The 13,584-nt window shown below is 42.0% G+C and overlaps 1 protein-coding gene across 20 annotated transcripts in view; it reads left to right on the top strand.

The window, feature by feature from the left end:
* The window catches only part of Unc79 (unc-79 homolog), a 236,846-nt gene that overhangs the window by 146,493 nt on the left and 76,769 nt on the right, over nt 1-13,584 (top strand). For 14 of the 20 annotated variants that reach the window (XM_006515747.4, XM_030246673.1, XM_030246675.1 and 11 more), the window contains 4 exons: nt 317-518; nt 1,083-1,262; nt 2,676-2,741; nt 10,734-11,020. In XM_006515747.4, coding sequence (XP_006515810.1) covers nt 317-518; nt 1,083-1,262; nt 2,676-2,741; nt 10,734-11,020 — 735 coding nt within the window. The remainder of the gene's footprint in view (nt 1-316; nt 519-1,082; nt 1,263-2,675; nt 2,742-10,733; nt 11,021-13,584) is intronic. The other 6 variants (NM_001081017.2, XM_006515744.3, XM_017315038.2 and 3 more) reach the window with 1 other exon arrangement.

The following is a 13,584-nucleotide window of genomic DNA, read 5'->3' on the forward strand; positions in this document are numbered from 1 at the left end:
ACGCAATAATAAAACATAACATCATGTTGAGTGTATGCTTCTCAGTGTAGACATTTAAAAAGTCATTGTTATTTGGATTAAGTGGACATTATTTAATATTTAGAAAGCGAATGGCATACATTTCGCTCACAGTTTTGGGTGGACATGGAAGAGGTACTGTGACTTAGGAGAAACTCGCTTGTGCATTTTTTTCTCTTTCAATATTGGAATCAGAAAAATTCCACTGGGATAATTTTGCCTTGAGGACAGTGCCTTGTTCCATTGACTGCCCAGTGTATTGTTTCTTAGAGGTTTGTATCTGGTCCCTCTTTTCCAGGGCCTTTGTCTTTGCCTTGACTTCCAGTTCGACACTGTGGTTAAAGACCGACCCACCATCCTGAGCAAGCTTTTACTCTTGCATTTTCTTAAGCAAGACATTCCTGCTTTGAGCTGGGAGTTCTTTGTTAACAGATTTGAGACACTTTCTTTGGAAGCTCAGCTGCATCTAGATTGTAACAAAGAATTTCCTTTTCCTACAAGTAAGTAAGATACAAGACTTACAGAAAATGGTCCCCACTAAGGTGCTTGGCATGTAGCTTGTTCTACACATGGAAGAGGATATCTTGATTTTATGTACCCAGTTCATCAGCTCCTGAGTGCTTATGTTGCTAATCTGTAGGTTTTAACACCTTACAGCGGTCCTTTCAGGAGGACACATAGTAACCATCTGCAACCGTTTTCTTTAAGTACCACCCAGTTGCTAATGTCTGTGAGGAGTTTTATGAGAAACATTTGTCTTGCTCAAACTCCTGCCTGCTTATTGTCTAGTTGCTTATGGCTTTACCTTCATGAGGAAAAAGTAGCAAAATTAGATAGTAAATTCATGATTTAAACAGGGAAGTGATAGTCATGACAGATAGCAGTCATGATTTTTTTAAGGTAAGACATGCCATGCCATGGAGGGAGGTGGAGGACTCATGTATGCATGGAAGGTATCTTCTTCTCACAATACTATATATACTCTTATGGATTATTTCAAAATATCTGTATCATGTGGCCAGCCAAGGAAAAGAATAATCGAGTCTTTAATCCCTTTTATAAAGCCATCACTGCTGTGAGAACCAATGTTGCCAACCTCAGTGATGCTGCCTTGTGGAAGATCAAGAGAGCACGTTTTGCAAGAAACAGACAGAAGAGTGTGCGGTCCCTGAGAGACAGTGTGAAAGGGCCCGCCGAATCCAAGAGGGCGCTCTCCCTCCCTGAGACCCTGACCTCCAAAATCCGTTGAGTATCTTTCCTCTTTGTCTTGTGACATCTGTTTAATGTCTTTCTGGAGCTGATATGTCTTGTTGAGTGTTCACAGAGAGCAGCGCAGTTAGCAAACTGAGCCTATCCATCAAATTTGGTCCTCAGAGTCCCCGGGCATGGGTGGCTTCCTCTCATTTGTGGGTGCAGCAAAATCCTGACTTGATCTCTCAGTAGTTCTGAAATGCAGAAGGCTGCAAACCCACCAGTGCTTGGCATGAAGCTTAGAGATGGTTATTTTTGGGAGTTAGAATATAAGGGTGTGCAGAGCAGCCTGAGAGCCCTGTGCTGTCTGAATGAGACTGAGATAACAAAAACCACGCAGCTAAAGGGATAATATTCAAACACCGAATGATCAGCATTTCATGAGTGCTAGGAACGAGCACATAACCTCCCCAGAAAAAAACAGTAAAAATAGTGGCTTTTGAACAAGAAGAATCAGGCTTTCCTGAAGAGAAGTTGGATTCCTATTCAACTTCAGACAACTTATAAAAGGAAATATGATTTGTTGTCAAATTTAAAAGACCACACACATTTACTTTATATTATATTTTTTCAAAGAGATTTAGTTTCCTTAAATCACCAAATGCCTATAAATATAAATACTTGTGTTTGAAGGGGCAAATAATAAAGCCTGCAGAGTCAAATCACTGAATGAAAGGATGAATGAGGATATTTAAATGAGTTACTGAATGAATGAGTGTATTTAAATAATTTGATCTTAAATACCACCTGTGCAATCCATCAGTTAACACCTTAAGTACACTTGTCCTGTCTGAAGAAGAAAGGTTTGCATTTTCATTGGCATTTATTACAGAACAATTTGATATAACATAATCATGTTGATCATAAATGTGATTTGATTTTCTTCGCTACATTTTTCTTTTTTATGACAAGCTCTGAGTATGTGGTATTTTGAACCTTAGAAGAGTCAGACGAATGCCTTTTATGTAATTAATAGTCTTAGCTTTGCAAGGAGCAAAGTTAATCAAACTGAAGAATAATTCCTAGTAGCCCCGGGAGAAGCTGCTGTCAGATCCAGGACACCAACCCTAGATTAAATTAACTACAGCTTGGATATGACTTTTCCAACCATTTAATAAACTAACTGGCTGGCTTGGGGTATTCATTTTATTTATTCTTATTTCTTGATAATTAATTCACACAGACATTTTGATGCTTTTAGAGTTGAAAATGACATTAAGAAATTTTTCTTGAGATCAGAAACAAACTGCAAAAATTCTGGAGTAAACAATTTTTTATGTGATGCTAATTACAAATAAGAAAACTAAGCTTGCTTCTGCTAGCCAGGGCAGTTCAGCACTGGGTATTTTTCTAGGCTCAAGTTGTCTTTAATGCTTATTTCAATAGAGTTGTTGTTGATTTTTAAGCTGTGAGGTTGACCAGGCATGAGCAGTCTGCTCCGGCTCTCGGTGGGACACCTGAACAGACGCCAGGTGGGTACTTCCGACGTTGAAGGGCCATGTTCAAGTGTCTCTATCATAGGTGGACGAGGGAAAAGCCAAGTGTTTCTCACTGGACCAGAGTGACATTAGAATTTGTGAGCCCCAAAGTGTCTGGGCTGTTGATATGCCAATTCTTCACATCGTTTTTTAAACAGGTGATTTCTGATTCCATTGACTTTTGGTCCATTAAGAAGCATATCGCTGCCCACCTCTCCCTGGACAGCAGGCGTGATGAGGATTGCACCCCTCGCTGCTATATGACTTATGTTTGTATGTGTAAGCTACACATAGAAACACTGTTCATAGATGAGTTTTATTTAGGCAAAGCACACACTTCATTTGCAGGTTGTGTTGTTTGAGTTTCCATCTTCGCCTCCTCGTAGCTGCTCTCAGTTCCTTACAAGTCTGAGCATTTTTGTTTCTCAGGGGCATTTCCATTGTTTGGAGGATTTGAAGGTCTTATTCAGGGTGATACAGTGTAACTTACCATGTCCAGTTCCTTATCGGGGGTATAACTCAGCATCAATATCCCAAGCATTGAGCAGATATTGGCAAGGCTGTCCACACAGAGAGGGCCACCATTCACAGAGGGACCATGAGTGTCTGAACACTTGTGTGTGTGTCTGTCACGACAACCTCAGTGGCTCACTCTATATCTTTCCATAAACATTTGGATTCTAATCTGAGAATAAGTTTGACTGACACCCTGAGAAAAAAAATTTACGTAAGAAGAATTTGGAGATCATGAGCAAATTATAAAAAAAAAGACACTCGAAACAGAAATTCAGGAGTGGGAGAAATGAAAGGGCCACAGAGATCATGAATACAGGAAGTAGTAGGTGCTGGCATAAATAAATAAATAAATAAATAAATAAATAAATAAATAAATAAAACAAAATAACTCCTTTCTGTATTGAAAGGGATCAAAAGACACGGAATAGCATACAGGTAGTTGAGTCCCTCTTCTCTGATTTATATGCATCTCTTCTTTGGGGAGGGAGAGAGAGAGTGTCACAAGAACTTCTGATCTAATGACACTCGGTGTCATTAGAAAGGTGAGTTTTGGGCTGGAGAGATGGTTCAGTGATTAAGAGCAGTCACTGCTCTCGCAGAGGACTCAGGTTCAATTCCCAGCACCTACACGATGGTTCACAATTTCCTGTAACTCCAGTTTTAGGGGAACTGATAACTTCTTCTGGCCTCTTAGGGCACCAGGCATCGGCCATACATATATGCCTATAGCCAAAGAACTCACACACATAAAATAAAAAGAAATAAATCTAAAGCAAGCAAGAAAGGTGAGATCCATCCGGTTCCCTTTCAGTGGGGCCTCTTGGAAAAAACTCTTAAGCCATTTCATATAGTTCCTTCATTTTATTTTGAGGCTGTTCTTTTTGTCCAAGCTTCCTTGAAAGGTCAGTCTATAGTTATTATCATCCATTCTAATAATCTAACCAAAGGAGCCCCTGCTATCCTGTAGGAAAACATTCCTGTGTTTATTGAGGTTAAGAAAAGCCTTGAGCTCCTATCCCAGCAAAGCGACAAGGAGGGAAGGAACAGATAACGGGATTGTTTAAACTAAGAAGCTAAAACTTCTGGAAAGAGAATCCTCATGAAACTGTTCATTCGACAAGGGAAGGTTGCCTTAGATTTGGAAAGGGTTGGTGAAAGCTTTTAAGGTGCTGTGAAACTGTGGTTGCGTCTATAAATTATCCTTTACTGGATGCATGGAAGCAAAGATATACCCCATCACAAGATGGGATGACTGCAGGATAGGGTAAAGAGGAAGTAAAGTGCCCGTTGCTCAATGCAGGGACTCTTGTTTAGTCTAGGTGGCGAGCCCCTCTGCAGACTTCCTATTGATTAGGCCTGAGCAATTTAATTATGCAGCAAAAAAAGCTTTCTAATTGTTGTTGAGACTGGACTTTGGGGCTCTGGGTTCAAAATTTATAATTTTCTACTCTTAGCCTTCATGTTGAATGCACAGCAAATAAAACAAAAGATTTTCTATAGACAGATGGTATACCCCCAAGGCCTGCAAAACGCTGTATTCTTCTGTACTATAGGAGTCAAGTCAAAGTCTTTGGTGCACATAAATAGCATTCTTGGAGTGTGATAGTCGACCCTTGAGTGCACTAACTGTACCGGAGAAACCGAGTTTCTCACAAAGGGACAGATGTCACAAATTTGTGGGTGACAGACCTAGATCTCACACCCAGCGTTCCCAAGATCCCTATTTATGTGGCACATGTGGCCAGGGCTAGCAGGAGCTCAGCACTGCGTTCACTCTGATTTCAGACTCTGTAACTGTTGGTCTGACATGCATGGTTTAGTTACGCACAGGTGCACTTTCAGTAATACTGTGAGCATCTCGGCTTTGTCTGTCTACAGTGACCACTGAAGGTCAGGTGGGTGCACGGTTCAAATCTATCAGCTCATTACTGAATGAAGAGTGCCAGCCACAGGAACGTAAAGTGCCAAATCCTGCCATGTTTCTCATCCCCTGGGATGAATAACTGGAAAAAACAGGATATAATTATATTTCACATACATTTTAGGCCTCATCACCTGTAGTGTATTTACACAGGTGCCTAGCTTTGACTTTATAGAACCTTTGGATATATGTATTTTTTTCCACTCTGTGTACAGACAAGAAAACGGAAACACTATAGTATTGCATCATTCTGCTTAGTGCCTGGCTTAAGGCCACATCAGTTCAGAACATGACTAATGTTCTGACACATAAGAGACTTAGCTCACTTGCTTTCCTCTACAGTAGGAGCCTCCCAGTGGCTGGTTTTATGCATTGCTGCCTTGTCACACATGGAAACACTGATCTGGTTGACCTGGTATTCAGTCCTCCAGTGTCCAGACAAAAGACTTTTCCCAGCTTGGTCCAGAGCTATCCCAGTCCTCACAGGAAACACATTCTTCCAGCCTGTAGAGAAATCTGGAGATCTCGTTACCCACATTTACACCTAGAAGAAAAGGTGCCTCGTGCTAGTTAGAACTAGTAAAAGTGTCTTGCAGCGGCCTTTCCTGCTTCCTCTTCAGTGGCCATGCCTGGAATCTCAAACACCTTCTCTTGGAGCTCTTTTGTCCTACAGATGATTTACTATTCACCTCCTGGCTTGCAAGATGCCTGTTGACCGCTGAGGTACCAGTTGTTTCTATAGGAATGCTTGTGTTTACAGTGACAGTTTTGAGAAGTAACTTTTGCTGAACAAACATTTCTGCATCTACTATTCCAGGAAACAGTACAAAGAAATGCTTACTATGTCAACTTACTTATAGGCAAGGAAGGGAGATGAACATGGCCATGGGCGAGTGCTCACCTGGAGAGAAAGTGGTGGTACTTAGGGTGGTTCCCGTCAGACGGGGCAGAAGCGCATCTGTCTCATCAGCTGAAGCCATAGGGGGCTTCTCATTTAGGTTCTCATTAGTGGGCACTGCTATAGTTTGCTCTCTACTGTTCAGGCATAAACATCATAACTGAACACAGCCAGGGAAGAAAGCTTATATATATTCCATCTTGAAGGGAAGTCAGGACAGGAACTAAACCAAGGGCCATAGAGGAAGACTGCTTACTGGCTTGCTCCCCATGGCCCTTTCATTTTGCTTTTTTAAATAGCACTGGGGACCACCCACCCATAGATGGCGCCACCCGCTGCGGTCTGGATCTTCCCACCTCAATCAAGAAAATGCCCCCACAGACTTGTCTACAGGGCATCTGATGGAGATGTTTCCTCGGATGAGAGTCTCTCTTCCAAAAACGACTCTAGCTTGTGTCATTGACAAACAAACAAAACAAAACAAAGCCAAAGCAAAACCCCACAAGCAGCCCTCAGTGTAAGCACAGGATGATAGGACATAGGCTAAGAAGAAGCAAAGGCAGGAAGGAGGAGCTCCTGAGGTATGAAGTCAGCCGTCAGCATATGCATATACACACATGCATGTACACATATACACACATGCATGTACACATATACACACATGCGTGTACACATGCATGCACATATACCAAAATGTACACGCGCACATGCAAGCACCTATACATGCACACGTACACAGACACACGCACACTAGACCTACTATGAGAAAAGCTTTAAGCTGACAAATTTGTATAAGATTGGAATGCAGCCTAATATACAGCTTTTGACCTTGGGATTTCTAGGATGAATGTAAAACAAAGTCACGGAAGTGTTCTTTGTTTTTTTCCCATGTGTTACTCTGACAGAGAGGAGCATTTTTTAAAAATTCAGTTCACTTAGACATTTATGAACAATGAGCATCTACTATATGTCAGACACCATCCTGTGTTCCAGGAAGGATGCTAAGATATCTATCTTATCTAAGATGTAGCGCATGCCTTCAAGCCCTGTATGCTTTTACAGGGAAAATGAAGCCAATGAATAAAGTTCTGCCTTGCATAAAAGTTACTTGGGAAGCTAAAGGAAATTTTCCTCCCCTGCCCCCTGTCTCCCGCCTCCTCTCTCTCTTATCTTTGGAACACAACAGAATATAGAGAGCACATTCAATTATTGAGAGGAGTGTGGGCATAGGCTTCTGGAAGGTAGATTCATGGCTCAACATGAGGGAATGGGTGGAAGTCCACCCTCATAAAGCAGAGATCACCGTGAGCAAAAATAAGGGAGGGCTAGTGTGGGCTCTTCTGAGATCCGTAGGCACCACAGCTTTGCGGACTGCCTAGCACTCAGGAATGGGAGAGGACCAAGTCTGGAGAAACAGATCCTGATCGTGCCTGGTGCCAAATAATCGGAGCCTGTGACATATTCCGCTTCAGAGTTTCTGCCAGTTACTCCATTCTGGATATGCTGTGGAGAAACGGGTCCACACTAAATGATAGTAGCCTAACTCTGCCTACAGCATTATAATGATGTCAATATGTCCACTGACAGAGACAAAAATCAAACTTTTAAACATGCATCACTATGGTTAAGGAAGATAGAGGAACCACATAGACTAGAACTGAAGACGAATGGCTGTTCTAACCATGCCTTAGGAGAATGTATTGAGGGTATTTAGTTTCAAGATGGAAACTTTACATCTTTTATAGATAATTAAAGTAGTACTAAATAACAGTCCATCCAGTTGGACAGCTCATTTTTTCATAGGGCTTTGATGGGCGCCACCTTTCCTTAGGAAGGGTCTATCTGTCATAAGCCCACTCTATTCTAATAGAAGATGACAAGCCACATGTAGACTTGTAATGTCCAGGGTGGGAGGAGCAGATTACTGGCGTAAGAGTAAGAAACAGTGTTTTACTTTATGCACGAGGATCAGTGCATTTAACGGCTTGTTAAGGATGTCTCATCTTGACTGTTGAGGGAAGGCAGACTAAAAGCAGCAAGCGTTAGTCACTCTGGAAGGAGGCCACATAAGACATGACATTCAGCCATCGGGGAAATACTGTTTGCTGAGAATTTTAAAAATATGTGCCCCTTGTAGTAGGGAGGAGAGCCTTGGAATAGTTCAGATGAAGTTAGATTAGTTGTTTTTCTCGCCTGTGACTTGAGACAGAGTGAAGTGAAGGCAGGGCTATCTCTGTTCTGAGGTCCCTAGCTCATTAGGACAGAAATCAAGTAGTTTTAAACCATTTCCATGTCCGTTTAGGAGTCAGGCTTCGATAGACAAGGAGGAGCCAGGCATGGCTGAGAGATGTGTGCTCTCCTAACCCTGCACCCCAGAGCTAAAGGAATTGAGTGCTGGTGCCCACTGTAGCAGTATTGCTTGCTGCTATAGTAACTGGAACCACTTCTACATGCACACAATTGTCACACTTTTCTTTTTATCAATTTGCCTGAAGCAGTAATATTATTTCACTTGTAAATTCATACTCCAGAAGGAGGAAATCAAACGTAGGTTTATTTTCCCCCCTAAAGTATGCTTTTTATTTATGTGTGTGCAAGCCTGCTTGCCTGTGTGTGCACCACATGCATGCAGGTGCTGCAGAGGCCGGAGGAGGGATTTGATGTCACAGGTAGGTGACTGTGAACTTCGTGGTGTGGGTGATGGGAACTGAACCCTTGTCCTCTGCAAGATCAGCAAGTGCTCTTATCTGATGGGCCAAATCCCTGTGCCCCCAGAGACATTTTTAAATGGTTTAATATATATATGTATGTATTGTTTTCAGAGATTTATATAAGAATTGCTTTTGATCAAATCTTACAAATTTTCAGTTTAGAGTTAATATGGGATGATGTTGGAAATTGCCAGTATTTCACCTAAATAGATTGTTCCACATAAATTGATTTGTGATAAATGCCTCTGTGTAATGATGCTTATGGGCCACTCATGTGAGAAACAAAATCTTAGGTGCTTTAAACATGATTTTAGTGGGAAAAACGTCTAAGGCATGTTGCATGTATGCACATTGCATGTATGAACATTGCATGTATGCAGTATGCATGCCTTCATGGACAGACACATAAGACAGGAAATGTTAATATCTTGGGGCCATAATGACAAGTGTCAGACAGAAGCCCCCCCCCCCATTAGAGGCCCTTAGGTTTAGCTGCTTCTGCCTCCTCTTTACTTGTTAACCATCTCCTCCTTGTATATCCCTGGTGGGCAGGTCAAAACCCTTCTGATGACCTGAGAAAGTAGCTAACCAAGGTTTCTGTCTTCTAGCTGGGCTGTGTTGAAGTATAACAGCTAACTGTTGATTGGGTGTTATTTTGTGCCACCGTCCCAGAGGGAAGTGGCCGTTAGTCAGCTCAGTTCTTCACTATAAGAAAACATTTCTTTTATCATGCTTCTCATCATGGGGTCCTCACAAATTGGAATTTTTCCAGACTAATAGAGCCATTGGTGGCTATAAATTGCTCCCTGGAACTCTGAAACATCATTTTTACCATAGCTATAACAGATGCAACCAAGGCTGGGCTTGTGAAAGCTTGTAACCAATGCTTGTCCTCACACAGCAGCATTTTTTTTCCCACATGAAGACATGAGGATGCTGGTGTCCACTCTAACCTATGACACAGAAACTTACATTTAATTCTGATTTGGAAATTCTAATGTTGTTTGTCAAAAGGACAGGGTGCAGAATGCTTTGACTAAACCCCAAAGCAAATAAATACAGGAGAAGTAAGAAGACTCACGGAACCTGACCACGGAGTGGAGGGGGGCGGGGCAGGAGGCGGGGCAGGCTAGAAGTCTGGGGCCAGTCAGCTACAATCAGCAGCTTAAGAGGAAGCCAAGAACTAGGCTGCTTTTGCTTCCATGTGAACCCCCAGCTCATCTTCATATGCTGGTTTGTTTGTTTGTTTTAACATATTTAAGAGCTCCTCTCTCTCTCTCTCTCCCTCTCTCTCTCTCTCTGTGTCTTTCCTTCCCTTTCGTGTCTCTCATTACATACTGCAGGGCTTATCATTGGCCATTTATAATTCAGACAGTACACGAGGCTGAATCTCTCAGCATTTGGAAAAAATATTATTTTTTGCCCCAGCTTACTCATGAACATAATTGAATTGAGACAATAATTTAAATAAATTTAATAAAAATCCCCCAGCAGATCCTTTTATACTTAGTGAAATTTAGCATCTGTGGTTGATCTTCCAAGCATACGGTATAAACTGGGCAGAGTCTTGGTCCCTGAGGGTACTACTTGGCACAATCCTATTAAGAATTGCTGAGTGCAAAGTTTGCTAGGTGTTTGTCTGACCCTTTGAGGACAGTGTTGCTGTGTATATATAGTTCCTCAGTTTTATTCCATGCCTGTCTCACTCGAGAGTAACTTGGTTACTTAGTAAATGATGGAGCCAGCAGCGTCTGTTCCAGGAATGACACTTTGCTGAGGAGCAACATTGTGTCTTTAAGTTTCTCATCTAGAACAGACCTTTAACTAAGTGGTAGAAGTGGAAAGAAAGGTTGCTGGTTTGTCCATGTCAGGTGATGGCTTAGTGTGAACGTGCTTGAGGGGATTCGGCTGCACACTGATTGTGTTTTTTACACTGACAGGACAACAGTCTCCAGAAAACGACAACACCATCAAGGACCTGCTCCCAGAAGATGCTGGCATTGATCACCAGACCGTTCACCAGCTGATCACAGTGCTCATGAAGTTCATGGCCAGGGATGAAAGCAGTGCGGAGTCAGATATCAGCAGCGCAAAGGCCTTCAACACAGTCAAGAGGCACCTCTATGTTTTACTTGGCTATGACCAGCAGGAAGGATGCTTCATGATCGCACCCCAAAAAATGCGCCTGTCAACATGCTTTAATGCATTTATTGCAGGAATTGCCCAAGTAAGTGTAATAATGCTTTCAGGAGTCCTGTCTCAGTTTTTGATAGAAACAAGATGCCCCGTTCCATTTAGAGAATGTTGAGTGTAAAAGTTTGTTCAAAATACTTAGTAAGGCAGGGGTCTGTAAAGGGGAATATAAAGAAGGAGGGGTGATTAATAACTTTATATTATAAAGGAAATGTTTGTAAGATATACGTAACACAGCACTGAACCACTGGAAGTGTACAGCGGCCATAAGATAGCTCAGCTAGTGTGATGCCTGTGGAACAAGCGTAGGGACCTGAGTTCAGGTCCTCAATGCCCAGCGGGAAGGACAGGCATGGTAGTGTGTAGTTATAACTCCAGCGCTGGGACAGTGGAGACAGAGAAGTGCCTGAAGCTCATTGGCTAGCCAGCCTAGCTAATTGGTGAGCCCCACATTCCATGAGAGACACTGTCTAAAAGAATAAGGTGGAGAGGGGCCTAGGAAAATACCTGATATTGTTTGTGACCTAGTTCTATACACATCTGCACATGCATGAATGATTGTGAGCACATGTGTAAATACATGCTTGCTCACAAACACATATACACATATGCTGCATGCACTCATACATATAGAAAATATTCACAAATGTGTAAATACAGAGAGAAAGAACTCACAAACACACATATAAACTCCATTTGCTTACACACACACACACACAAACACACATTCGCACACACAGAACTCACAAACATATGTGTACATCCCATGTGCTTACACACACACACACACACACACACACACCCCTCACAAATACATACGTACACCCAATGTAGTTTCTCACACACAAAAGGACAAACACACACACATACAGACATAAAAATGTGCATAACACACCTCATGCACTCTCACAGACTTTTAAGAAGGAACAGTTTTATTATTGTGCAGTTATTACCACTATCCATCTCTTAAAACTCTGCCCAGTAAACAATGAGAGGTCAAAGTGTTTTGTTTGTTTGAGTGGGATCCTGTTTAACATTGGGCCCTCTTTGGCCCCAGATGGAGCGACCTGAGTTAAGATACGTTGTTTCCCGCTGCACTAGCACCCCTGGCTTCTCTGCCTTTGTGTGCTCCTTCTGTGAGCTGTATTATGTGCCTTGGCAGATGTCACCTGCATTCTTTTTAGGCCAGTGATGAGCGCTCACATTGCTCTGGACTCCTCACTGCCCCAGTATAGTAATTCAGCTGAGCAGTAAGCCCCTCGGGTGTACCTTAGCAGCACCCTGATCGATGCTTGTGGATGTGAGCCACAGAGGAAGGTTATTGGATCCTGGGCTCCATGTGTGTCTGATTAGGCCAGTGGTGCACATCTCACCCTCTTGATTTGCTGCAGCAGTCTGCAAAGGTGTAGAAAGACATGCGCAGAGCTCAGTTTTTCACCATGGTTATCAGTTTATGTCCATATGCATCTTCTGCTTGTTTTCTCCTGGGCAGTAGATGCTCGTGTGTGTGTGTGTGTGTGTGTGTGTGTGTGTGTGTGTGTGTGTGTTACAGTTAACACTCTGCATGCATCTCCATCAGCATCTGCCTCGTGGCAGGGACTGAGCAGGCAGCCGGCATTACCAGTTTCTCCAAAGACTGTCATATAGTGAACTAGAACAAGCAAAGCAGGAGTAACCTGCAGATGCTACCCTTGCTAAGGCAGAACGCTGGATATGTGTCATTCCACAAAACAATCACCTCCCTTCCCCGCTTTGTCCCCTCTCTGAGTCTACACCACGTATGTTTACTTTAGACTTTTTACTTTTTAAAATTAAAAAGTTTAAAACACTCCTCATGAATCTGTGTCACATATATACATGCCATGTATATTTATACACACACAGATACACATTTGTAACTAGCTATATTTTTTAAAGCTAACTTTGACACCTTTCTTGCATTCATTTAAAAAAATTCTTGTGTGCTATAACATACATGTGAGGCCAGAGGACAACTTGTAGATTGATTCTCTCATTCTACCACATGGTTTCCAAGGATACAACTCAAGTTATCAAGTTATCAGGCTTGACAGCAAGAACCTTACCAAATGAGCCATCCCACTGTCCTGACACATTTTTAAAATAATAAAACTGTATAGCCAGGAGTGGTGGCACACACCTTTAATCCTAGTACTTGGGAGGCAGAGGCAGATGGATCTCTGACTTTGAGCCAGCCTGGTCTACTGAATGAGTTCCAGGACAGCCAGGGCTACACAGAAAAAAACCTGTCTCAAACAAAACAAAACAAAACAAAACAAAACGAAAACAAACCCAAAATGTTACAATCCCCCCAAACAACAAAACGCAGACGCAGACCTGCAATCTCAGCACTTAGAAGGCAAAAATAGGAGGATAGTGAAGAATTGGCTAGCCTGGGCTACATGAGACCTGTCTCATTTTTTAAATACAATATTATATATACTGATATACACATAACTTTAAAAACCAAATGAATAATTATGAAGTTTGTATCATAGATATAAGATTATATCATTTTCTGTTTAATGGCTACATAGTATTCCTTTATACAACTAAGATTTTATTTATTTTGCTTTTCTT

Source organism: Mus musculus, chromosome 12 (genome assembly GCF_000001635.26).
Source record: "Mus musculus strain C57BL/6J chromosome 12, GRCm38.p6 C57BL/6J".
NCBI classification, from domain to species: Eukaryota; Metazoa; Chordata; class Mammalia; order Rodentia; family Muridae; genus Mus; species Mus musculus.